This window comes from Falco peregrinus, chromosome 1 (assembly GCF_023634155.1).
Source record: "Falco peregrinus isolate bFalPer1 chromosome 1, bFalPer1.pri, whole genome shotgun sequence".
Taxonomy (NCBI): Eukaryota; Metazoa; Chordata; class Aves; order Falconiformes; family Falconidae; genus Falco; species Falco peregrinus.
Window position 1 is genome coordinate 107,836,986 of NC_073721.1, and position 25,938 is coordinate 107,862,923.

General features: G+C 42.4%; 1 protein-coding gene across 1 annotated transcript in view; it reads left to right on the forward strand.

Annotated features, from left to right (window-relative positions):
- Nucleotides 1–25,938, forward strand: part of CIB2 (calcium and integrin binding family member 2) — a 49,744-nt gene that overhangs the window by 20,555 nt on the left and 3,251 nt on the right. Inside the window, exons 3-5 of the mRNA XM_005240734.3 lie at nt 6,319–6,430; nt 20,623–20,770; nt 20,858–21,053. Coding sequence (XP_005240791.1) covers nt 6,319–6,430; nt 20,623–20,770; nt 20,858–21,053 — 456 coding nt within the window. The remainder of the gene's footprint in view (nt 1–6,318; nt 6,431–20,622; nt 20,771–20,857; nt 21,054–25,938) is intronic.

A 25,938-nucleotide genomic window follows, 5' to 3' on the forward strand; every position in this document is an offset into this window, starting at 1 on the left:
ACAAAAAGTAGGCTGTGGAGGCAATACTGTGTTGTTTGCGGTTTTTTTTCTGAACACAGCTTTTTTTGGTTTTCACTGGTTGATGGGCAGCTGGGTTGATTTAAAAATTTCTGCTGCTTACAGGTGTAAGTCTTGTTCTGCCCTTAATTAATTCAACAGAAAAAGTCTACCCCCATTTACATGCCCAGGCAGTATTGCTGGTGTAACTGCATCAGTTACCTCAAGGAGCTGACTGTGAAAACCTTGTGTATTTTAAAACACATCAGTTCCCTGAACCTCACTGCAGTTTCTCAAGTGTTAGTGCTTGTGCAAGGGAGGGGAGTGGGTGAGCGAGCTTGAAATTTCTGCAAGGGCAGATCACAGTTTAGGTTTAGACTGGAGTAAAGTGGTAGAGAGTCACAGCCTCACTCCTTGGATATAGTATGTTAACCGTAATCATATACCAAAATCTGTGGGGAGAAGGCATCATCAGTAAATTAAATTGTTCTCTAAATTTGTCACTACATTCCCTCCCACTGTCATCTGCGGGAGTAAACACGGCCAGCTTCTGCGGGAGTAAACACTGCCAGCTTTTCTTCTCGTTCTTCCATGCAGAGTAAACAAGGCATCTTGGCAACAAAGAGCACATCCAGGAATGTGAAAATGCTTCTGCATGCATCCAGAAGAATTTTTTGAAGCAAATGTGCCTGCAGGGTCTGTAGTCTCTCCTGCAAAGACAGTGAAGCTGGGTGCCAGTCCTGGCTTCTGGTGGTACATGATGGTCTGTGTAGGTGATGGCTGCCTTTCCGAAGCCATACATGTTCAGACAGCACTGCAAAACCTTGCATTGCTCCCCTGAAAGGACATAAATGTTTCTGTGACAAGGGCAGATAGCTAAAGCAGCTTTTAGGTTATTTTCAGATATGCTTCTTGTTGAGGGCTGTGCTAAATGAAAGGATAGAGAGCCTTTCCTGGCTAGATCACAGCTGCTCCTGATGTGGCCAGGTCACCTGAAGTGCCTTCTGCTTCTGTAAGAACAGGAGAAATATTAGAGCTTTTACCACTGAGCTTTGTTTATTTTCTATTTATGGTTAGTAATTAATGTTACTGAGATGCGTCAGAACGGGCAGTGATCCATACAGCGCCAGTCGGTGCAGCGTTTGGGAGGTGATCACTGACTCTGACTCAGTGTGGGTTTTAGTGCTTGGTCTGAGTGCGGCAGTAGTATGAGCAGTTGATGTAGTGATGTATTGCATAAAGGCAGGAGGGTTACAGGTGTAAATAACCCTTACACCTACTGATTTTTGTGTTGCGTTATAGAAAAATCGATCAGAAATCAGTTTCCTTGCCAAAAAATAAGTACTTGCCCAGTGTAATGTAGGTTACTCAAGTAAACAGAAGTGTTGCTGAAACTTGTGCCCAAGGGACTGTGTTTCACTGTGATACGGGGCTTTCTCACGATCCCGTAAGAGGCTGAAGGAGCTCTGCTATTTTTTCAACATGTTTTCTACAAAATCTGGTCATTTGGGAGACTGGCAATCCAGTTTGTCATAAAAAAGTGCATGGTGTCCCTGAAGGACTTTCCAGCATCAAAAAATTTCAGCGGGGAAAGGAGTTAATATTTTTTGTTGGTGGTTGGTTAGTTGAATTTTCTGTTAGTTGTATTATAAAGAATACCGGAGCTTGTGCAACGTACTGTGTTGGGTTTGGAACCAGAGCTGAAGAAATCTTATGGCCTTTTTCATTGTGAAATTAGCTAATGGTGCCATGTAATAAGGCTATCACAAATAGAGTTGCAGGGTCCTTGCAGATAAAAGCAAGTGGAGGATTGTTTTATGGCTGTAATCTTGTTTGTGGGAGCTGGATCACAGCCACTTCCTACAGGCTCGTTTGGATGCTTTAGTGTGAAATCCACTCAGGTGGAAAGCTCTGACGCCTACAGATCTTGGAGAGATTTGGTGAATTAGCGGAAGAGTTAGCGGGAGGAGAGCAGGCTGCCGGAGCTGTCCTCAGGTCCACTGCTGATTACTGTGTCCATCCTCCACCTTCCAGCAAATTCTGGCAGGTCCTGCTGCACGCAGGGCCGCGTGCGGGAGCGCTGTGCCTGGCCGCTCCTTCCTGCTCTTCTGCAGAGGTGGAAGAAAGGCTTAACTTTCAATGGACGGGCTGGGAACACATTATCTTCACGGATTTCTGTAAAAATAAGTATTTTCTGCATCGTGGATGTTTCTGAATAAAAGATGCTGCATGTATTAACACGTACAGGTAGGGACATATATATGTTAGGGTATAAAGATGTTTGGCAGTGGGAACTGTTCCCTTGCTGTGGTTGTTTTCCCCCACTTCCCATCCCTGGGCATGCATTTCCCTTTCTGATTCTAAAAATGGAGCTCTGTCAGCAGACGTGGTGTTCAGCTCGGTGCCCCTGGCTGTAACTCCTTGCAGAAAGGAAAGAGGAATCAGTTCCATTATGATCTCTGGCAGCAAACTAAAGGAATGTCTTTTTATTCTGTGTCCTTTGGCAATGTTTTTAGTTAAAACCTGGTCCCTTCTGAGAGATACTTTGAATATTTTCTTAGAGATGCTCTCTGAAATTAGCACAATTCCATGGTATGGAGGTATAATAGGGTGGTATTTGTTTTCTTGAAGGAACTGCAAGCCCTCAATGCTTGAAATAGTAGGAAAAGCACAAGCAGAGAGAATGCATCAGTCTTGGGGAAACTGTATGTACCGCGGTGCTATCAGGTGGGCACACGGTAGGTGCCCTGTCCACGATAAAGTAAGAGTGCTTTTGTTGGCCTTATACTAGAAGACACAAAGTAGTTAATACCTGTGGGACAAGAAGGGTGGTTCTAAGGTGGAATACAAACTCAGACTGCTCTGCAATCAACAGCACAACACATTCCAGCTGAAAAAGTCCAAACTTCCAGGTGAAAGATTTTTTTTTTTTCTTTCTGCTACTAGAGAGTTTGGGTTAACTTCAGTATAAATAGGTCATTTGGGTTTCTGTGGACAAGATGGTGAATTCTGTCGGGAAGAAAAGATGGGTTTAGTCTGCGCGGATATATTGTGTTGTAAGGAGACTAACCCCTGTCCTGGGGAAAAGGATGCCTGTGGGCGGCTGGAAGAGCTGTAGCTGTGCCCTCTCTTGGGTCTCTCTCCCTCTAAGCCTCCATCACTGAGATAAGATTGTTGCTTCATAGCAAAGGGCAGCTGCGATACAGCATTGAACCTGTCCTGGGCCTTCCAAGGCTGTTTCTTGTGTTAGACCAATATCGCTATCTCTGTAGATACCATTTCAAAATTTCTTACTTTACTTGACGATGGTGAGCATCATACGGAGCTGTGGTACTTCTTTCAAAAGAGTGCTGAGTATCAGATCACCGGGAGTCGGTGGTGACAATGAACTGCTTTTTGATGTACCTGTAGTAAGTACTTTTTGTCATCTTAATACTCAGTCTCTATTGTAGCACTGTGTTATTCCTAGTACTAAAGCAGTTCAAAATTCACACTGTTGTGGGTCTTTCTTTTGTTACTACTAACAGGTGTTTATTTATTCTTGTGATATGCCTGTATTTCACTAAGAGATACTTTCCCACAACTTTTTTAGACTGCTGTCACTTGTTTGTTCCCAGTAGAAATTGACCCAGCTTTTGTTTTGTTTTGGTTTGTTTTGTTTTGTTTTGTTTTTTACAAAGGAGGGTTTGTTAGGAGTTCTTTATTGAAGACTAAGAGAAATTCCATACCTTGTTTTTAGGTTAACTTAACAAGCTTAGTAAACCATGAAATACTGATCACTTTATTCCAACCCCTTCTGTGTCTTCTGAAAGACATTGTGGAGAACTTTAAGATGCCCAACTCGGCATCTGTATTCATAGTCCTGTTGGAGGAGACAGAGCAAAGATAGAAGAGTCTAATACTGGAGAAAGCAGGGAAGACAATCCTGGCTGTTAAAATAAGCAGGCAGCGCCAGCCAGTGTGTTTCGAAATGTTGCTCACAATGGTCAAGCTGTTCCAAGGGTGCATTGCTTTATTTTGATGAAGACTAGAATACCATTTCAGTATGTAGCTTTAAAAAAAAAAAAAAATCCTTAGATGGATATTTGGTTGCAAAGGTTTGCTTTCCTTTAAGTGCTTTTAAGCTTTTTTTTTTCTGTTGCATTTAGGGGCATCTTTGTAGCTGCTGTTTATGACAGAAATCAGTTACTGGAGTGGGAAATGGCTGTTCCATCTTAAATGACAGAGCATTTATGAGATGTCAGGGTGAGCTGTGGTAAGCAGCCGAAATATGCTTCAGTCAGTGGATATTTAATTTCCTGTATGGCACAACAATACTGCTGCAGGGTGTAAAGACATTAGTTTCCTAAGATCCAGACAAAACATGTGTCTGTGTTCCATTTCATGTATTCTTTGTGACACATCATAATGATGGCCGGAGAGGTGCCTGTAGATTATTTTCTCCTGGTTTTTGAAATTCCTTCCCCACATGAACTTGGAATAGCTGTGGGGCTGCTGGGGCTGAAGCTGCAGCTGGCAAGGCGGAGGGGCTGGGGAGGCTGCATTGCTGCGTGGTTCCTGTTCCACTGTTTAAAACCTCTTAACCTCTCCTTGTAATCATTAGTATGCCTACTGAGCAGGCAGGACTGTTTTGTTAAAATGAAAACGTCACCAAAAAATACGTACAGCTTTTCAATATATGTAAATAGTACATGTGACCTAATGAGACACCAGACTGCTTTGTGTTAGTACCTAAGATGTGGTAAAATGACCACGTTCTGCCCTATGCAGATGAAGGATTAGGCGTGAAACAAAATTTTCACGTATGATAAAAGTTACATTTTGTAGTACATGACATTTTCTAAGTTTTCTGTGGACAGCAGCTACCTACACTTCCTTCCTATTCCTTTAACACACGCAGAGGGCTGGTGGGTCCCACGTTCATGCTGGATCCATTGATCTCTGACTGATCTTTGAGCACTGGGATACAGGTGTTCCCTCTCCAGCCTTTTTGTGCTATTATTTGACAGAGTCTTGGGATTCTGTATACTTGTCCGCTAGAACGACATAATCACTACAACCAGTACAATTAGAAAATCAGCAGAATTAAATCTCCCCAGTATATGAATTAATTCTAAGCAGGTAATGTTTTACATACCAGGGAATGTCTGTCTGTGGTTTAAGAGCTCAAAATTTGAGATCCTTTGGTGAGTTTGGATTGAATACCCGTTTTACTTGAAACGCTTCCACTCCTAATTTGAGCGAGCCACCCTAGTGAGAATAAATGCGCTGAGATAGTTTGAAGAGTTACACCCTGCTGAAGTTGATGTTTTCGTTACATCCGGCTGTTTTCTCTTGGCTTTCGGGCTCTGCTTTTGCGCTCATTCACTAGAATATCTGGAGACAGCAAACAAAGGGTGGGATTAGCACGTGTTAATTCAATTAATGATTGGAAGTAACGTGGCAGAAACATTTATGCAGTCTTTGCCTAGGTTGTGCAGGAGACTCAGACAGTTTTTACAATTTACTGGTACTCAGCTTCTAAACTTCTAGAAACATTGATGTGTGTCACGGGCTTTGACTCTTCCTTTCCCAGCTCCCTTACAAAACTGTGACGTGATATTGTCCGCATGGTAAGCGAGCCTTAGAGGGTCAAACTCGGTTTATGAACGTTTGCATCTCTCAGGGAAACACTTGTGCATTGCCTTTAAAACACCCTGGTTTGATGAATAAGCTGCGCCAAGAATGAAACAAAGCTGCGTGAACTGGAATGGAGTGGGCATGGTCTGTGCGCTAGTGTCAGCCAGCGCTAGGATTGTAAGGCTAAATCCCAATGCTAGTGAGTCACGGAGAGGAAAAGGGCTTTTTAAATTCAGAAGTGGTGTCACCCAAGGATATCGTTGCCTGTAGCATCATAGTTGCATATTTGACTTTTAAATTCTCTGAGCTGTTGTTCAACGACAACTTTCTGGCGTGGTGCAGATCGCCCAATAGTCTCCCCTGGGATGTGATCCTGGGATGTGCTCACAGTGTTAGTGCCTTGATCCAGGCCTGCGTATGGTGCTGAAATGTTACTACAGGCAGCCTGAAACGCTACTGAGTTATGCGCCTCGAGTTACGCGTGGGTGTTAGCAGCAGTTATGCTGGGTACTGCATCAAAGCCTTTTTTTTTTTTTTTCTTTTCTTTTTTCCTCTAAAAATATGGGGATTTGGTGGGCTTGGACCTGTGTGCTAAAAATACTAAGAATTAGAGCTGCAAGACAAATTTGTGTCTGATTGCTGTATGAATGGAATTGGTTGTTTAAAATTGGTTATTGGCTGTTTTTTTCTGCTTGTTTACAGGTTGCATGGCCGATACCATGAAATGGCACCAAACGTTGTGCCCATGGACTATACAAAGGACCCAGATGTTAAACTACCTATGCAGCTTATAATAAACATGCCTGAGCTAAAGGTATCAATTCTGACTGCTTACAAACTGTATCTTAAATTATGTAGCTCAACTGCCAGAGGTTTTGCCAAGTGATTTTGATATCCTGAAGCAATGTGCCATGCTGAGGTCTTCCCCTTCCTGTTCCTGGTCAAGGGCAAAACCAGCCCCAGAAACTGGAAAGTGTTTAGGTGGGGTGGGTGCCTGTCTTGCAGAGACAGCTGAGATAGGTGTGAAAGGAAATGAGCAGGAACAAAACTTACATTCAGCAATCTTTCCACTTGGTATACATTGATCCCTTAGAAGCCGGTGGGATCTCTGTGTGAAGGGCCGGTTAGAAATCAGAAGTTCTTGTCTCAGTGCGTGGATAGAAAATTTGCCTGAGGTGTGCAGAACGTTGCTGATCAAAAGTAAGTTTCCCCCTTTTTTCTCAGCTGCAAGAGCACAGTAAATACTGGGTTTCTTAATTACCAGGAGTTTCCATGTCTCATGGAGTCATTGCGTGACAGGAAGTGGAGAGACAGTCCATGTAACTAGAAATGAGAGAAGCAGTAGCATAAAGCAACCAGTACAAAAATAATTGAGACGTTATTTGTTTTTATTACCAGTTCAACAAGTGAATATGGTTTTAACAGGATTTTTAGCATTTATTTTTCAAACAGTTAATTCAGTTATGTTGTCATTGGTCCCGTGGTCTATTTTTATCATGTCTGCAAATTAGTTGACATCTTCAAATTACTATCATGTAGAAACAACTATTTGTTCACTGTGCATGAAGTATTAAGAGCAATGCCATAAAAACCTTCTAATTGGTGGCCTTCCACTTCACTTGAAAGATTTAGAAATTCTTCCTTAATGTTGTAAGACATTGATTATTTGGGGGAAAAGCGTACAAGCGTAAGCAATGCTTTAGAAATTCGGTTTGGAGGAGGTTAAGTCAACACAGTGAAAGACATTTTAATTAGTCTTCAGGTTGAAGTTCACAGAGCTTGTTCCTTTATTACCACACTTACTGCATGTTTGGTTCTGCAACAATACCATTTATTGAACGAGGAGCATACTTCACTCTAAAGAATGTTCATTAAAAAGTGTTTGACCAGCATTTCACATAAATGGAAACATTAGAGATTAAACACATATGAGCATTTAATTTAATAGATGGCCATTGAAAAATTTTCATCCTTCACTTATGACTCTGGTTTACCAGATACCTATGTACAGCTTAGAAATTCGGGTTTCTGAATAACTGAGAAATAATTTAGGATTCTTTTCCACACTGAGCAAGGAATTACTCAGCAAAATCCTAGTATATGTTTATACTCTTTCTAATGATGGGTTGGCCTTGTAATAAAGTATATGATGGTGTGGCTAGCTTTAATTCCAAAGTTACACATAAAAAGTAAAGACATTGTAAATTTTAAAATTTTATAAATAAAATAATGCCAGGAAAACTATAGACAGCATTAATTCTATCCTAAAAGCCATAAATGGCACTGTCATCAATGTAGCACATCTACATTGAGTTATTTGACTTATCAATAGTTAAGGATTTTGGCAGGGCTGTTTTGCTAATGACCTTCCTTACCAATATTCCATAGTATAGGAATAGAATTAATATATACCTCACTGTGGCTCGAAATAGTGACAGAATGGAAACCTGTGATGTGCGATGAGTTTTTAATAGAGCTTTCAAAATGGTTCTTTCATCAGCTGGTGAAAGCTACTCGCCCTTCAAACTCCTGAAGCTGCATAACCCACCCCTAATTAGAATCCAGCTCCAGGTTAGCTTCACATCAGCCATGCCCAGCATGTGTCCTTGAGTGCCATGGGTGTAAGTGTAATTCCCTGCTCCACAGCTTGCAAAGTTGACCTTCCTACCTCACCTCAAATAAAATGAATGACGTTTAATAAATCATGCAGGTACTGTAGTGTAACAAAACCATTCTTCTCATCGTTGCCCGGTGTGTTACGCAGTGTGATGTAGGAACAGGCTACAACAGTGGTGGAATTCAGGGTGTGTTTATATGTGAGCTTCTAGTATCAGCAGCTTTGAAGAAAACATTATTTTTCAACAACATTATGTGTTTATAAAAGAGCCTAAATTATGGGCCTGTATACTTAATAATGAAAAAAGTACATCTGGGGAAGTATTAATGGAACTTTAAAATAAAGATCTTGCTGAAAAGTTGGGGTTTTTTTCCAGTTCACCAATTGCTTAAAATATCTTAATATAGGTTAACCATTCAGGTATATTATAAGTATTTCATGTAAGTTTTGTAGAAAACAAATGTTTGTATCATTTTTATTATTATGCAAATAAGGAAATTAGGCAACAGCAAAAATAATAATACTTTGCAAAAATGCCTTGCATTTTAGTTAACCTCAAATTGAGTCCAGTTTGGAGACAGAAACAAAGATTTCAAATCAGATTTATCTAAAATTAGATTTAAGTCATAATTAGGCATCAAAGTCAGTAGCCTGCGAGTTGTTGGCATGAGCAGCCCTTATCAGGCCCTTAGGCTGAATTCTGCAGTATAGTGTTAAATTACTCACCAGAGCAAGAAGTTGGGACTTGGAACACTTGCTCTAGATCATCTTTGTCCTGCCCATGAGATTGTGGGATGGGATGAATGATACCAACAGGTGAATAGAGAACAATTATGCACTACTTTTCACAAGGACAAGGAAGTATTGCATGGCATTACAGACAGCTGACATAACATGTGAATGTATTGAGGAACTTGTTGCCACAAGACATTTTGGCAAAGACAGCATTAGCCTTCCAAAATTATTTAGGTACTTTTATAGAGCAGAATTCCACAGATTGCTACTCATTTTTATGAACTGGATGTAATATCTAACTTAAAGCCCCCAAAATGCTCATTGCATTGATCTCAGAATATACTATAGGAAGGATGGCCATATCACCGTTTTTTGTTTGTTTGTTTGTTTGTTTGTTTTTATGTTTGCCTTATCTGCTACTGGTTCCAGTTAGAGTTAGGCTGGTGGGCTGGATGGACTGATGATTATGACAGTTCCCATATTATAGTTGGGGGGCAGGGTGTGTGTGTCCCTTAGTAGCAATCCCTAGATCCATTGGATTTATTCTTAATGCCCCAGTGAGATTTGTCTGAGGTGATTTACTCAAAGGACCTGCTCTTAGCAGTTACCTGGAACCGGTCATGTGAAGCTGAGCAGCTAGTCTGAAAGCAAGAACATTCTTGATCTTGAAATAGGAATATTTGCCTGGCTTACTGAAGTGCTGTCATGTCGGTTGGACAGCTGTAAATAAAAATGCACATTAGTGTTGTATAGACAACAATACACTAAAAATTGCTAACGGTCTTACATACATGAATATAAAATAATAAAATAAACCAATTAGCTTTTTTAGTAGCTAGCAGGATGAAACAGCATGGGCTTCACAAAGCCTAAGTACGTGGGAGCATCTTTAAGTATTCTGTTTTCAACTATCCACTATTTTTGCTTGTGCATAAATACGGAATTCTTATCTTGGTGATAAAATGTATCATCCTCCAGGGGTTTTGATTCATTCATCCATTACTGTAAGTAGCTTTATTTCTCTCTAACATGTATGCAACTCATTCATCACTGTAGCATCTTAGGTGCTTGTACTGGCTGGCACTTCTGGTGTGGACCATTGGTATTCCCTAAGTTTTATGTTGTCATCTCTAGAATCTTGATAGTGCAGTATGAAATTCTCAGGCTCAGTTATGTGGCTCTGTGGAGTTTAACTGCCAGATGGCCGATAGCTGCTTTGTGAAAAATCAAGGCAAAGTTCAGAAAAGAAAGCACGAAGTGATAATCACACAGGTTCTTTTTGGCTTCAGTGATACAGGGTTGAACACTCGGGAGCACATTAAGGAACAGCTTATTGTACAAAAACTTTAGAGATGGGAGGCTACTACTGTATTTACAAGGCAGCCTGGTGCTTAAGCTGAGATATAAACCAGAATTTTTATACTGGACCGTGATTAGATTTTGAGATACAGGAGCACATCTCATTACCTTAGCAAAGTTAGGTGGTAATGATAATAGACTTCCATAAGTAAAGTTGATTGTCATCTATCTTCTCCCAGGTCTCACAAGGCTGTGGAAGATCCTTAGAAATACTGCTGTCAAACCACTCATTTTATTTCAGGAATTCTAGCAGTTCACAGAGGAAGTGCTTTCAATAACTAGTGAGTTCATTTCCAGTGAAATACCAGTTAGAGGAGGCTAGATCTTACTCCATAACTCTTTCAAAACGTTGACACTAGGAGATGTTAAAATGCCACCCAGGATCTCAGTTATAAACGAGGGTCAGTCTTGGTCATGGAGCCTTTTGTGGTTACCCGTGCAGATGGTGGGGAGGGGGAAGAGAGTGTTTCCCCTAGAGTTCATTTTCCAAGCAATCTAGGTAGTAACTCTAGCTCGTACCAAAAAATACCTTTTAACCTTTGCGGTTTGACCAGGCTGCTAAATACATAATTCTGGTGCTTTTTTCCTTCAGTAAATTTTCATCAAGGTGAAGACAAAGCCAACATCTAAATCTTAAAATAGAAATAAATGAACTGATGTCTATTGAATTCTAATGAAATTAGTGATAATTTCAATGCACCTGGCTTTTTTCATATACACATTACATTTCTAGTTACTGGCAATGTTGAGGTCAATATCACTGCAGATTCTGACAAATGGACAGAATCAATAATGCACTTTTCTAAATTAGATTCTGCTATTATAAAGAAAGACCTTTACCTCACACGTTAATGTTTTGAGCCAGGATTTTTGTGTTTCAAAGCAAAAAAAAAGATTTGATGGTGTTACTTGCAGATCTACAGTAAGCAAATAGCTTTTAGTATAAAATATTACTATTAATTACATTATTGGGGTGTTCCTTGTGATGAACAAGGAGTCTTTTCTTTGTTGTGTCCCAAACCTTTACGTATAAAACTATTATAAGTAATAAGTGTAATATTGTTAGAGCTAATAAAATCACAATTGGATGAAACATTAGATTCAAAATTCCTGTTGCTGTTGGTGACCATCTGGGTAACGTATCTCCCCAGTGATGTTCTCCATCCTTTTTCACTCTTTCCAGGACGTGGTGTATCTCTGCTTCATGATGGGACGGTGGTCAGGGGTCTTTAGCCATTGTTGCAAATTCATTTTAGCAGTTGATGCAGGTCATCATGTTGCAACAGTTTTCTTACCCATGTAAGGTTCATCCCAATGGAGGTAGGCAGTAAATCTTGATATGATATGTAGTTAAATTGTAGCAATTGGTGTGTTGTGACAGGTAAAATTATGAATACGGGTATTTGAGTGATTACGTTTCTACAGTGGTGTTATCTGTAAAAATTGACTCACAAAGGGTTCTCATGCAAACACACCCATATGCAACATATACAGGTGAGTTTCAGGGGTTTCATCAGGACGTATTTCAAAATGACAAACATTTTGTTCGGTGTCAAGACAAATGTCTTAGGCCTTAGTGGTATTACTTTCACAAATACCTCCCTGTTGTTCCCGTCTAACGCATGCGTTAGCATCAATAGTTTGCCAATTATTCATGTTTTGTTGGGCCCATATTGTGTGTCCAAACAGGTGGAGTGCAGTCCCGGGTGGCTGAATCCCAGGCAGTGCCTGCATATGTGGTAGGTACCGAAGCATTGCGTATTGTCAGAACAAAAGCTGTGGCTTTACTGTCCGTGGGGTTATCAGTGGAGTGAACTAGATGCCACCAGGGCTGCCATTCCCTTGCAAATTTAGTTGTGTAATCCCAGGTTACCTTTTGAATCTCAGGGGGCAAGATGCCCTCATCGCCTTCCCTTATAACTGCTGTTCCAGCAGATTGCAGCCACAACTGAGATACGTGTGGTGTGGAACATACTATAGCTGCCATATTGATTAGCATAAATAAAAGGAGTGAGGGTCTGTGCCCTGTGGGTCGAGCCTGTTGCTGTGTGAACTGGACTGGGTTCCTGCTGGCGGTGATTGCTCCTGCCAGGAGGATAAGCAGTCCTTCGATGGTTAACCCAATCTCCAGGGAGTATGGGCTGCTGTCATTCCTCGGTGTCATTCCTGGAAAAGGAAAACAAGACAAGCCTTGGTGGGGTTTTTCTGTGGTGATCCCTTAGTGCCTCAACTTGTTTAACTGCTTGGACTAAAGACAAAAGTCCCTTTTTCCACTCAGAGTATCTTTGTTCTGACTTTTACGATGCAGTTCAGCTGAACAGCAAAGGTCTCCTGGGTCTGTCAGGGCCAGTTTGGCATAGGTTATGGTAAGTTCAGCAAAACCCTGTTCTGCTATAATGGGATCTGTGATCCTTTATAAAAGCCTGGCGACCTTTGGCTGTTTGTCCATAGCTTGCCAGGCATACCAGTTATCATGAGCCCGTTCTTCTGAGAATTCTGGACTTATTTCATGCTTCCGTAAGTAATCAGTGATATTACTTGCCACCCTGCCAACTGTGCCAATTTGTCGTGGATCCTGATCTAGGATCCTGCTGACTGTGCCAGTTTGTGACGGATGAGTGATTTAGATCACTTAAAGAATCACAGTCAAAGGAATTGGCGAAAGTGGTTTTAATGTGACGTTGTAAAAGTGCAACTTAACGGAGCTTGATGGCAGGGTTCACCCTGTTACTTACTACATGGAGGAAGCACACAAAGGAGATTTGAGTTAGAGTCGAGCTAGAACGATCTATGCAGAGACCGGGAACACAAACAGTGAGGAAGACCCTCCCGTTGAGTCACGAGGTTTGGAACGGCCTGCTTTCTTTCTGAGCTCCTAGGGAGGGTCTGGCTGTGGCTGTATCAGCCTTCATCCCAGGTTTGGTCAACGGTTTATGTCTAAAGGTTTATATATGCAAAGTTTGTAATAATATTAAGTAAAGTTTCAGCAGTATTAATTCAGCATGCTCTCGTTTGCTTTCTGAGGATCCGTTGTGAATAAGAAGTCTCTCTGCCTTGGGTAAGGAATGCGTCTCGGGTGAGGAATCTCCAATGGTGAGCAGTGTCCCAGTGCCAGGGGAGGGTCACCTGCACGTAGTCCAGTTGCAGTTTGGGGACAACTCAAGCTGGGCTGGTCCAAAGACCTGTCACTGGTAGAAGGTGTCTCTGCCTTGAGGAGCAACCGTGAGAGGTGTCCTGGCTGCAGGGGAGGTGGCCACCATGCAGGGGTTGCTGGCAGAAGGCGCTCAGGCTGCTCTGTCTGTGGGTGGAGCAGTTTGCGGCTGGTCAGATGGCGTGATGGGAAGGTGTGTGTGGGACTCCCTGCACCCGTCTCTTTGTGCCTCGATACATGAGTTTTGGAAAAGCTGCTGGCTGTTGGTGTGTTGATGGCACGATGGGTGCCCCGGGCTCGTATGCGCCGATGGCCGCCATGTCCCCCTGCGGCCTGGGGGCTCCCCGGGGCACTCCTGGGCCCACTGCCCCTCGGGCCTGCGCCCCCTCTGCAGCCTGTACCAAAGCACTGCTAGTCTGGCCGAGGGGCCGGGTGCCTCCGCCACGGACGCGCACTCACTTTAATTGGTAATGAATTATTCACTGACTCGGGGTTCTTAAAAGTTGAAAGTCAGGACAAGAAGTAAATAAATAAAGACAGGGTAGATACTTTCAGTTGATTAGGTCTACCGTTACAGCAAAGTAACAGAGTTGCTTTGCTCCATCTGTTCCACTGCAGTCTCTGCTCTCTTAATTTTGACAAACTTGGTTACACGGGCAGCAGCCTTGGAAATTCAGAGCATGTGGGTGCCCATGAGTGCAGCAATTAATACTGTGAAATTGTGGCAGTGGTATGAGCTGTTTGGTATGAAGCCACGTAGAAAGCAAAAGTGATTTCTTTTCAAAACAAAACTGATTTTGCTCCCGTTATCCCTGTCCTTTTCAGAGAGCTGGATGTGGGGATGTTGCCCGGTGGCAGAGCTGGTGTATGGTCTGTAGAGGCGGCAGGCGGCCACCCTCTCTGTGACACACACGTCCCTGGCTGTCAGGGCTCTCAGAGCAGCTTGTGGCCGGTCTCTGGTCATGGTGGTGCAGAGCGGTCCCCTGGCAGGAGCTGGTCGCCAAAGGCCTTCCTGGAGGGGAACCCATTTCATTCCACTCCCTTTGGAGCTGGCGGCTTTCTTCTTCTGGCTGGTGCGGTGACTGGGTTGACACTCGCAGGCCTGGTCACCAGCCGCGGCAGCGAGTGGGGCAGCTCATGGCTCCACGCGCCACCGGGACAGGACAGCCGCAGGCCCGGGAGTTGCTCCAGGGCGCGGGAGGGCACGTGGGGCACTGGGGCTCTGTCGTATGTTCGGAACCGATGCCTGCACCCCATTTTTCGTAAGTTTATACAGGAATGCATGTTGACTCGCTTCAAAATAGAATGAAAACACATCCTGCAGTGGTAACAGGATGGAATTTTGGAAGCGGCTTCAGTGAGTCTCCAGAGTTCTCCGTGCAGCAGGCAGTGGCGCCGAGCGGGCAGGCTGATGCTGCTCCCACCCCCCCTGCTCTGGCCACGCTTCACCTGCGGCTCGTCCCAGCTTCCTTGTCTCTGCATCCTGGTGTTCCTCCTTAGGACTGGGTGGATATGTTACCCCTTTCAGACCTCTCTTCTTGCTGCTCTGGAGCCCCTTTTTAATTGTGTGTCTCAACCACGTGCCCTGCAAGTGCAGTAGGCGAGGGCCATTTTCCCTCCGTGACCTCCAGTGCTGTACCTGCTTATGGGCTTTACCCATATCATCTGCAGTTTCCTGCTATCATTAGTGAACCAGTTTTTGTTAAAATACCGTATGTTCCCATGATACACTGTTATGTTCTGTAATACTTAAGCAATTCCATATGCAACTGGAATCATCTGTTATTTGGCTGTTGTGACCGTAGTGCAGCCTTCAGTAGAGAGCTAAGCTTACTGCTGGACTGTCTTAACGTTTCTGCATTCTGACAGAATGATGTGATTATTTTTTTTTTTTTTAAGCTGTATCTTCACCTGGGTTTGTGCAGGGTTTTCTTAATCAGTACCCTGTAGGCACTGCAGAGAATTTTAATGATGTGAATGTAATATCTACACATGAAAAAAAAATCGATTTTAAGAAGAAAAGCAAAAAATAAACCTAAAGCCAACAAAGAAATGTGCTTTTCTCTGCTCCAGGGACACTTCATGCTTCCCTTCCAAAGCACCAGTCTCTCCTGTGGAGGTGTGGTAATGAACAGTTTAGCCATTTTTATATTAAAGTTTGGCTGGTAAGAGTTAATTTCTGATTTTTTAGGAATAATTCCTGAAAATTTGAGAAAGATTTGCTTCTGATCAGTTCTGAACAAGTCCTGATTAAAGCATTGAAAGGAATTCTGGCTTTCAGTAGTCTGCAAAGCAGGCTGCTTTGTGCGTGTAAATATCCTCCCTATTGTCAGTGGGGACTTGGGTTCAAGTACAACAGAGAAACTGCTCATCGTGTTTCTGTGGATATAAAACTGAGAAGCATTTTGTAATGACTGTCCAGCATCTCTGGCTTAGTTATCTTGGCCTATCTTACACCTTTACTTGCAACCTCCTATTTCCACAATGCAGTCTGCTTGTGAAAATAGGGTGCAGTGCATTAAATCCATTCATCTCCAGAATGGAGAGGGCAGAAGGTCAGTGCGGGGCTTTCCTAGAGCCTGTGAGGGGAACTACAGGGCAGGGGAAAAGAACAAGTGGCTTGGTAAGATTTAGCCGCGTTCTTAGGAATAAACTTTAGAATAGTTTCTTAGAAAACTAATGGTTATGGTTTATTCTGTGGTGTTCTAGGTCTGTATGTCGGAATAGATGCTATGTGACACTCAAAAACTCTACAGAAACACAATCATCTGAGTAGAAGAAGTGATCGTTAAAAAGATGGATGGCACATTTAGGAGGATTCTCTCAAACCGCTACATCAATCTGCAAAACAGCAGAGTTTTAGTTGTAACAATTCTTCATGGTTTCTATCTCCCCTCTCCTTTTTGTTGTGACAGGGCAGTAAAAGCTTTTTAACAAGACAAGTGCAAGTTTCTAGTTTTAAAAAGATACATTTTTTAAACGATTAGTGCTTAAGGGAAAACAACCTAGGAAGGAAAGGTATAATTTCCCCCTTTACTCCCTTCCCCCATGGCTTTTCCTTTAAATATGATGGAACCCTAATCTGTGCTCTTTGGAGTAGAGGTAATGAAATTACAGAAAGGATGTGAAAAGTATCTCTGAAGGTAAGCTAATACTTTCCATTGTGTAAGCCACAGATATACTGCCTGAAGACACATAATATGAGAAAGTTAAAGGAAAGAAATCAATATGAGGAAAGATTTTATTTTTCATTTAGGTTTTAGAGATCCATTTGGCAAAGAGTTATTTAAGAAGTATGCTTAGGTCCATTTAATTCATTGTTAATTCATTTGTGTTTTCAAGATCTCTGACATGCCAAATAGACAGCTCATCTTATGCAACTGCAATATGTTTATTCAGTCCAGGAGATCACGCCTAGCATTTCTCATGCAGAAAGTCCTGGGTTTGATATTCACTGCTGATAGGGATATTTGCATCTGTGTATTCCCTGTTCGTTACCCAATGCTGCCTCTAAGATGTCAGTTTACAACTGTTACCATGACACATGGTTCCGATGAGGTTTTTTCTAAAGAAAGCAATATAGTATTTTAGAAATAGAAAAGGTACTTTTTTCTAACATCTTTTCTCATCCATTCTGATGATTAGCATTCTCTAATATTAAACATTCAACAAAGACACTAATTTTTAATGTGCCTTTAGGAAGAGAGCGGGCCTTTTGCATGTGTTTCAGCCCCAGTGAAACTTACTTTGGCTTATCAGTAAACTGACAATTTGAAACAATAGAATCGTTCCCCTTGTCTGTCTGTCTGTATATTCACAGCACAAACAGGTCTATCAAGCACTCAAGTCAGATACTTCGGCCTCAGCAGTACTCTCAGATGCACACCTGCTATACCTCCTCTACATATCGTGTACATGATGTGAGCGATCGTTACGGATCCTTTTACAATTATTTTCTCTCAGCCATCTGGCTAATTCTGAGGTGTTGTTTTTCACTCTGAGACTCTTTGAGAGATGTGACCCTGCTGTTTTTTTGAGGCTGTTGTCTTTTTATTTTCAGGAATCCCTCTTTTCTACACTATTTAATCTCTTTTTTAATTTTTTCCTTGGGCTGTTTTTTTCTTCATGTGAGCAGTGATCTCAGCCTGAAGTATTCAGCTCAGAGCACAGTGAGCTCGTTAATCTCCTTCCCTTTGACATCTGTAGGCATGCTCCTTAACTGTGGAATTACTTCAGTCATTGAATCCTGCAGGACAATTTGAATTTAGTATTGACTGCTTTAATGGGCTGTCATTTGAGCTGACGGCCCTGTGGTCCCTACTTCACCTATCCATTAAAACAGCCTGATTCCTGGCTGTCATCTGAGGCAGAAAGGCTGGAGAAATCTTGGCATTCAGCGGTGAATTTTGAATCTTGATTGTCTCATGGAATTACGCTTCCAATGCCTGCTTCTCAGACCTCAGCCATCCTCAGAAGATCGACACGCATGCTTACATGGTTTGTCAGTAGATGGGTATTTGCCTTCTGCCAGGCTCCAGCTATTTTCTACCACAGAAGTAGTCCTAGAATGCAAACAGCAAGACGCAGAGACATCTCATTAGATAGCTGATGTATCCTGAATGCTTTGGTATCATTAAGTAGAAACCTTCTGCCAGGATCAGGTATGCTCTTGGAGGGTGTGAATGGCCAGTATAGCCTCTGTGAAAAAGTACCTCAAAGTTCCAGCTGGGATGTTCACAGAGACTTGTTCTTAGATTTGCTGGGTGACGTGACTTGACAAATAGGTGTAGGTGCGGTACAGGCCTGGTCAGTCCGTGCCCTGTACCCCACAAATGGCTGGCCACTTCTCTGTACTTGTGTCCTGGAACTGGACGCGGCAAAGGGTCATCCTGTGGCGTGAGTCCACGCCATGACCGGTCACCTGGAGAAGGAAGGCAGGCTGCTCCCCAGAACTGCATGTTCTTCGAAATGTCCACATGCACAGTCACACCTCCCATTTCTCTTAGAGAACTTAAGCTTGCGTATGTTATGCTTGTCTTTTAACAAGAATCCTTGAAAGTTTTTAATTATTTGCGACTATAAAAAAATGTATCTTAAATGTTATCTCTGTGTGGGTGACAAATTTCATTACGCTTCCAAGTTCTCCGTGTGATTTCAGTTGAACATCTTTATCTTCAGCTTTTGTTGTAAGCTACTGCACACTATTTAGCAGTTGTTGAGTTTCACTTCAGAGGCAGCTGCATAAGCAGCCCAATACTTTTGTAAGGTACTTCATGCTCCTTTAAGATGATTACTTTACTACATTACATTTATTTACTACATTAATACAAAATGTCAATCTATTCATGTAACTCTGCTTTGTCCATGCTGCTTGTACTTTTTTAGTCTCCACAGGTGTGCAGAAAATGTGTTCTGGAGGTGCATCTGTTCCATGTGTGGGTTATCAAGAAAGAATTCAAGTAAACTGAAAAATAAGATTTTTTTCTGATCATTTACCTCTCAAATACAGCTGTTTTATGAAAAGTAATGTGAAATGATTGGATGGTTTATGAATACCCGTTAGCTAATTGAACTTACAGAAAAAAAGAAATTAAATGGATATATGATTGAAGTCTGAGCTTTCACAACGCTGCTTCTTTTAAAGTTAAATAAAATTATGCATGCATATTAAAAATCATGAACTATACGCTACCATGAAAGTTGTTTACATTTATAGGAGATCATAGCATCATAGAATGGTTTGGGTGGGAAGGGACCTTAAAGATCTAGTCCCAACTCCCCCCATGGGCAGGGACACCAGCACCCCCAAGTCTTTTCTCCTCAGGCTGCTCTCATCCATTGTCTGCCCAGCCTGTGTTTGTGCTTGGGATTGTCCCGACCCACATGCAGGACCTGGCACTTGGCCTTGTTGAACTTTATGGGATGCGCGTTGACCCACCTCTCAAGCCTGTCCAGGCCCCTCTGGGTGTCATCCCTTGCCTCCAGCGTGTCAGCCGAACCACACAGCTTGGTGGGGTTGGCAAATTTGCTGAGGGTGCGCTCGATCCCACTGTCCATGTTGCTGATCAACACGTTAATTGGTGTCTTGGCTTTGATAAGATCTGTAGAACAGCTTCCATGAGATGCTGCTCACAGCCCAAATGATGTCTGTGTGTTTTATTTGTATTCAACTGAACTGAATTGATTTTCCCAGTTTTATAGACACAGCTACAAATTAATCTTAGGGGTTTGTATAGTTGATGGAAAGATGTTGTCTTGTTACTCTGAAGATGTTTGTTTTGGACTTCAGTGTCGTAAAGCAGCTTTACTTATGCTTGCTTGTGCGTTTATGGTTTTAGACTGTTGTGTTACTCAGAGTAGCCTTGACAGCAGCTGCGTTGGAAGGGTGCTAGAAAAGGGTCTTGGGACCATCTCCTCTGGAGATGAAATTTCAGTTAAAACTCTGGCATTTGTAGTCAGTTCAACCCGAGGCTGGGCACGGACGTGTATTGGAGTGAAAATGGAAGACTTTTCTACAAGTTTCTACTGGGATGTGACTCTGCAGCCCTATTGAACAGACATGGTTCAATTGATAGTTCCACATCAATCAGGTGTGAAATGCAGATACTTTTTGAAGTGGTTTCATTCTTCCTCCAGCCTTCAGTCAGGTGCCAGCAGAAGGCATAAAGGTCCCGTTTGTTTTGCTGGCTTGCCACCATGGGGTTCCTGTTTCCTTCCCCTCCTGCCACCCCCTGCTGGTGTGCGTTAGCTTCTTGATGTGGGAGCTGTGGCCCTCCGACCCCTTGCCAGGAACCCGTTACGGGCAAGTGCTCTTCACGCTCTCAGTGCCTTTACCCTCTTCACACTCTCAGTACCTTTGCTCTGACATTATGAAGCGCGTATTCCACACCGGAGAAACGCGATGAGCACCAGTGCAGAGAGCATGGCTCAGAGCGGAGCTGAGACGCTCGGGGCGAGAAGTGGGGCTGTGCAGCAGCACAGTCTGCTGATGCCTGTAAATGTGACTTTTTAGGTGCATTTTTGGAAGGAAAAAAAAAAGTTGTCTTCAGAGAGCTAACCATGGAATTAAATGCTCATTAACAGGGAGTTGGCAGGTGTTTTGATCTTCCAAATACTAAAATTAAGATGTATCTGTTTTTCACAGGAGAATCCCTTCAAGGAAAGGATTGTGGAGTCTTTCTCAGAAGATGGAGAGGGGAGCCTCAGCTTCAACGATTTTGTGGATATGTTCTCTGTGCTCAGTGAAATGGCTCCCAGAGAGCTGAAAGCAATCTATGCCTTTAAGATCTACGGTACTGCGCTTTTGTGTGCCTTTTTGTTTGAAGTAAAGGAATATGAGAGTTGTTGGTGATCTTTTCTTTGGTTCTTTTATTGTTTAGATTTTAACACAGATAACTTCATTTGTAAATCAGACTTGGAAAAAACCCTCAATAAGCTGACCCGAGAAGAGCTAACAGCAGAAGAAATCACTCTGGTGTGTGAGAAGGTGATAGAAGAAGCTGACATGGATGGTGATGGGAAACTAGGATTTGCAGATTTTGAAAACATGATTTCCAAAGCACCGGACTTTCTCAGGTATTGTTTTAAGAAAAAGATAGTCTCTTGCATATTTTTCAGTTTGTTGTTTTTTTGTTGTTGTTGTTGTTGGTTTTTTTTGTTAGGATATCACTGTGTAGCGTAATACATGTTACATAATTACGCTACATAATAAAATGTTAGACTTTGATACTTCACCAGGGAGCTGACTGGAGGATGACTTCTTACCCTAGCTCTGTGCACTTTTCTAGAGCATATTCTAGTTCTCTCCTAACCTGAAGACTCAGAGCTCAATGCTCTTAATTATCTCCTTTTTCCCCCTGTTTGTTTGTGTTCTTTCTTCAGGAAACTACTTTGTTCTATTATAAGCTCAAATTCATATTGTTCTTAAGCTTATAGCAAGGATCCATGGTGTCTGAATAGGTATGTGTGTAAAAATCATGTATAAATTACAAATATATGTGGAAATACATTGGTCTTTTGTGTTGGGAAGGTAAGAGCCAGAGGTTATTACAGTGGTACAGTTCATGCTGGTGGCAGAAAATCAATTAGAATCATTAATTACAACAGTCTTTCTTTGATCCGGTGTTTATCTGGGTGGGGTTTTTTTATAACTGATATTTTTAAATTTTGTTGCTGAGTTTCTAATAATCTGTAGATAAAACCCAGCTATCTAAGACAGTTTTTCTGGCATGTTTCATATTTAAAGAGACCTTTTGAAAAGGACAATGACTTTTTATTTTTACACATAAATAAAACATTCTACATAGACTTATATTTAAGGCTGTTACTTTAGTAATACAAGGATAGGTCTTCTTTAAGAAATGACAGTGGATCAGCCAGCAAAATATAATACTGCCAGACTGGGAGGAGTTCAAATTTCAATCTTAAATCCACTGGCAGAGTAGGCTGAAGCTAAAACCTGGGTCCAATTCCTCCTGGAATTTCAGTGGTCTGAGTTAACTGTGTCTAATAGTAAATGCTTGATAACCTGAAAAAGTTTTTTTATAATCTTTGTTCATCCATATTTTTGTTAAGTTGGTAGTGTTGCTGCTTGTCTGGTGATAATTGATTACGTAAATTCTAACATCTGGGAAGACAGATAATTCAACTATTGTCTGGATGGTACAGTACGATTGTAAGTCGTTTTGGGAATGTTGGAATTAGTAAATTCTAGTTTCTGCAGACTTATGTCTCCTGGTTAGTTGGCTGATATCTGGGAAGGAGTTTAGTTTCAATTTTTTGCTGCAGTTAAGGCACAAAGACTGGTTCATCAGTGTAGATTTTCTGATGTCTGGAAACGTGCAGAATTATTTTGCGTCTATCTATGAAGTGAAACACTTAGACTCGTTTTTACACAGCTGCCTGTTTGCGGGAATTGGCAGAAACGTAATCATCTCTCAGTCAGGTGGTTTTGGATTCTGCCAAAGGATTCAGAAGTTACTGGAGGGGATTAGCAAAGCTCAGACTGATTGAATAAACTGTATTTTCATAGGAAATAAGGCTAAACATTAGGATAGAATTAAGATAGATCAAAATTTGAACTGATAATCTTAATGCTAATGGAGCTTAAAGAGTTTTAAGTGTCTGCAGAACGCAGAACCGTTTGTTTCTTTCATAAATGAAATTTCTGAGGAAAGGCATTAACAAAATGATCCTGCAGTAATGCATGAGGACGTGATTCCTGTTGACCCTGAGAAACATCAGCATCTTGAGAGGATGTGCTACAGGTTTATGTGAATGTCTTTTATACATTAGAAACGTATCAGGCATTCCTTGATTAATCACGTGTATCAATGGAAACTTTTAGAACAAGATACGTATCATCATTCTAATGAGGCTTAGCTGAGTAGGTATTCTGATATTTTGTTTACATATATTTCCAGCTAAGAAAATGTTTTCTTTCTACTGTTACCTGTATAGAAGCTGCTGGGGTCAGGTAGAGTTGCCTGGAATCGATCAAAAGGCTGGACTGTACCTACAGGTCTGATAGAGAGCAGGTTATGTGCAAGTGGTCTTCAGGTGGAGAGCAGGTCTGGCAGGTGAGGAGCTGGAGGGAGACATGCAGGCTCAGCAGCAGCTGTGGTGTCGCACCTTCCCCTGCCCTGGCTGGCTTTACTGCCGTGTTGCAGAGGCTCACAAACTGCTGACTGAGAGGTCCAAGCGGAGGATGCTCTGCCATCCACTCATTTCCTGAGAATGTAGCAGAGAGGAGTATTTGCCACTGTAGCCATTGGAATGGCTGTCGTAATTATTTTTCTTTTCCAAGTTGGTCATGTTTTGGGAAGCTGAGGAAAGGAGTGGAAAGACCCGGGTGCTGGATACTCACCAGGGCGAGAAGATGGGCAAAAAGAGGGGTGAGGTGAAAAGTACAGAGCTTGTTCCAGATCAGGTAAAGAGAAAAGAGAGGGAGGGATCACTGACTATACCGATCATCTCAGAGCCCCAGGCTATGAAGTGTTGGAACACTGATCATCCAGTTGCTCAGTTTAAACACACATACTTTGATATGTTTGTGGCATGGTGAACGCATCTTACCGAGATGTCTCCTCGATGATCAAGATGGCAATGTGTATATTTAAGGCAGATTTTTTCCATCCCTGGCATCAAGGGCAGTGGTAATTTCCCCCTCCTTTCAGGTCCAGAAGATTAGCTGGGGCACAGGATTCGGCTCTGAAGTCCTCAGGTTGAGGAGCTCCTGGTGTGACATCACCTAAAAAAGGGGTTTCTTTCCAGCTGAAACAGTGATTCTGAGCCTCTGGCTGTTAACTCAGCAACATGTTTTTAACCTTCAAAGCTGTATTGCAAAATGAGAGTGTAAGTGGAAGAAGTCTCAGAGCCGAGAAGAGAACTTGCAATTTCTCTGGGTTAGTTTCTGGTTCAGCCAGGTAACAGCTGCAGGGAAAGCTGACAAGGTTGTGAGAGACTGGGTAACTCGTCCTTATTGCAGTTTACTGTTAGTTTTGCCTGTAAATGTTTTTTATTTTTTTGAGGTCATTCTTTGTCATATTTTTCTGCATGCACCGCATCACAGACTGACATCATTAATACCTGAGCCGCTTACTTTCATCTTTTAAATGCTGTGTAAATGTTACATTCTAAACTGAGGTAGCGATTAGACTTTTGTAACGAGATCCGTTGAATTTTATGGCCACAGTAAGTACACCAAGATCCAACTGGGGACCACAACTAAGCCAGTGCTCTATGATAGCAGCCAACATATGCTATCGTGTGGCAGAACCTGTGACACAGGACAAGAGTGCAACTCCAGCAGCTGATCCCTCCCCACAAAAAACCCAGTTCTTATTCACCAAGTTCAGTTACTCTGTAGCAGTCTTGAACACATTACAGATTCATTTATTAAAACAGTGATTTCTTTTATCTTTCTGAATTTATCTCCAGCTCAATTCCAGGCCTCTTGTTTTCCTCTCCTCTGTGCCTTCAGCTGTAGTGCTCCTCCACAGCAAGGACCGCAGGCTGTTTGCAGTCCAGCTGGGCACTGTCACTGTGTAGTGTCACACGGACCGTGCAAAGCACAGCGAGTGTCTGAATAGCAGATCATCCACCCTGTGTGCCACCTGAACTATCTTCCTGATATTGTAAAAAGATACTAAAATGTTGCAGCTCTCTCAGAACTAGCCAGCTGCAACAAGGTCTTTTACCATCACATACCAGGTTAACTTCAGTAAGTAGTTAGCATGCCTTGCCCTGGCACAGCCACCCACCTCCCACAAGGTCTTAAAGGTCCATCTACTGTTCATACTGTTTCTTCATACTCTTCATGCCAGTCCCTCTGCTGCCTTCTCCTTGTCTCTCCTCATCCAGGGCGCGCTCTCTCTCCTCCCAGTGCTTCTTCTCAATCTCTCTTGGCTGCTCCTCGTCCATACCCCTTAGAGCTATTTAACTACTTCACAGGAACCAGCCATAGCTGCACCTTAACCACATTGGCCAACCCACAGCCCCTGAAGCCAGCCCACAGCTGTATGTTATCAATGGTAATTAACCCAGCTTCATTCCTCTACAATTCCCCCCTTTTTTTTCTATTTTCTTTTCCTTTTTAACATTTCATACCTTAGGTATTTAACAATCATCACAACCTTTTTACAAATAAACTTCTCGTACAGTCCTCTATAATTCCTCTACGTGAAAACATATTTTCATCTAAATGAAATTGTCCCTTTTGAAATCTCCAGCAGATGCATGGAAGAAATACCCACCCATCAGTGTCCGGAGACAGTCAGAAATTCATTTGGCCTTGCGCGTCTCTGCTTTTTGTGCTCAGTTGAATGCATTCTGGGCTTTAAATTCAGGTCAGCCTAAGTGCCTAGTGATTTACACCTCCAGCTGCTCAGCAGCTGCGAAAATGAGACAGGCGGGTGGCAGAGCAGTGGCCGTTCCAGCAGGGATTGCCAGGAGTAGTTGGAGCTGCCGGGTGGGTGCCGCTGTCGGGCTTTGCCGGGAGGCTGTGGGCCACCAGCGTGTCTGCGTGTCTGATCCCTGAACCCCATCCTGGCACCTGCTGTCTCATCCTCGTGAAGGTGTTAACTTGCCAGACTCCAGAGTATTTTTATGTGCAGTGAAGTGTTTCTTACACTCTTCTTTGCCTTTGCCCCCCACCAAAAGCAACTTCTTCACATCACAGGAGTAAGAAGCTTAGGATGCGAGGCAGTCAGGTTGTATCCTTGGCTCTGCCGTTGCCTGAGGAGGTGATCTCTGCTTGCCTGACTTCTAACATTGATGACTTTTTATAGTAGGAACTATCATCACTAAAATGAAGTATGAAATTATGAAAAGGAATACTTCCTTTACCCCGTTTGTGAAGATGCTTGAAGAGCAGACCCCACAGCAATGCGCACTCCGTTCTTGAAGCGCTTTTCTCACGCAGCTCAGTACGTCAGGCTTTTTTAGGCTGTCATACTGTCGG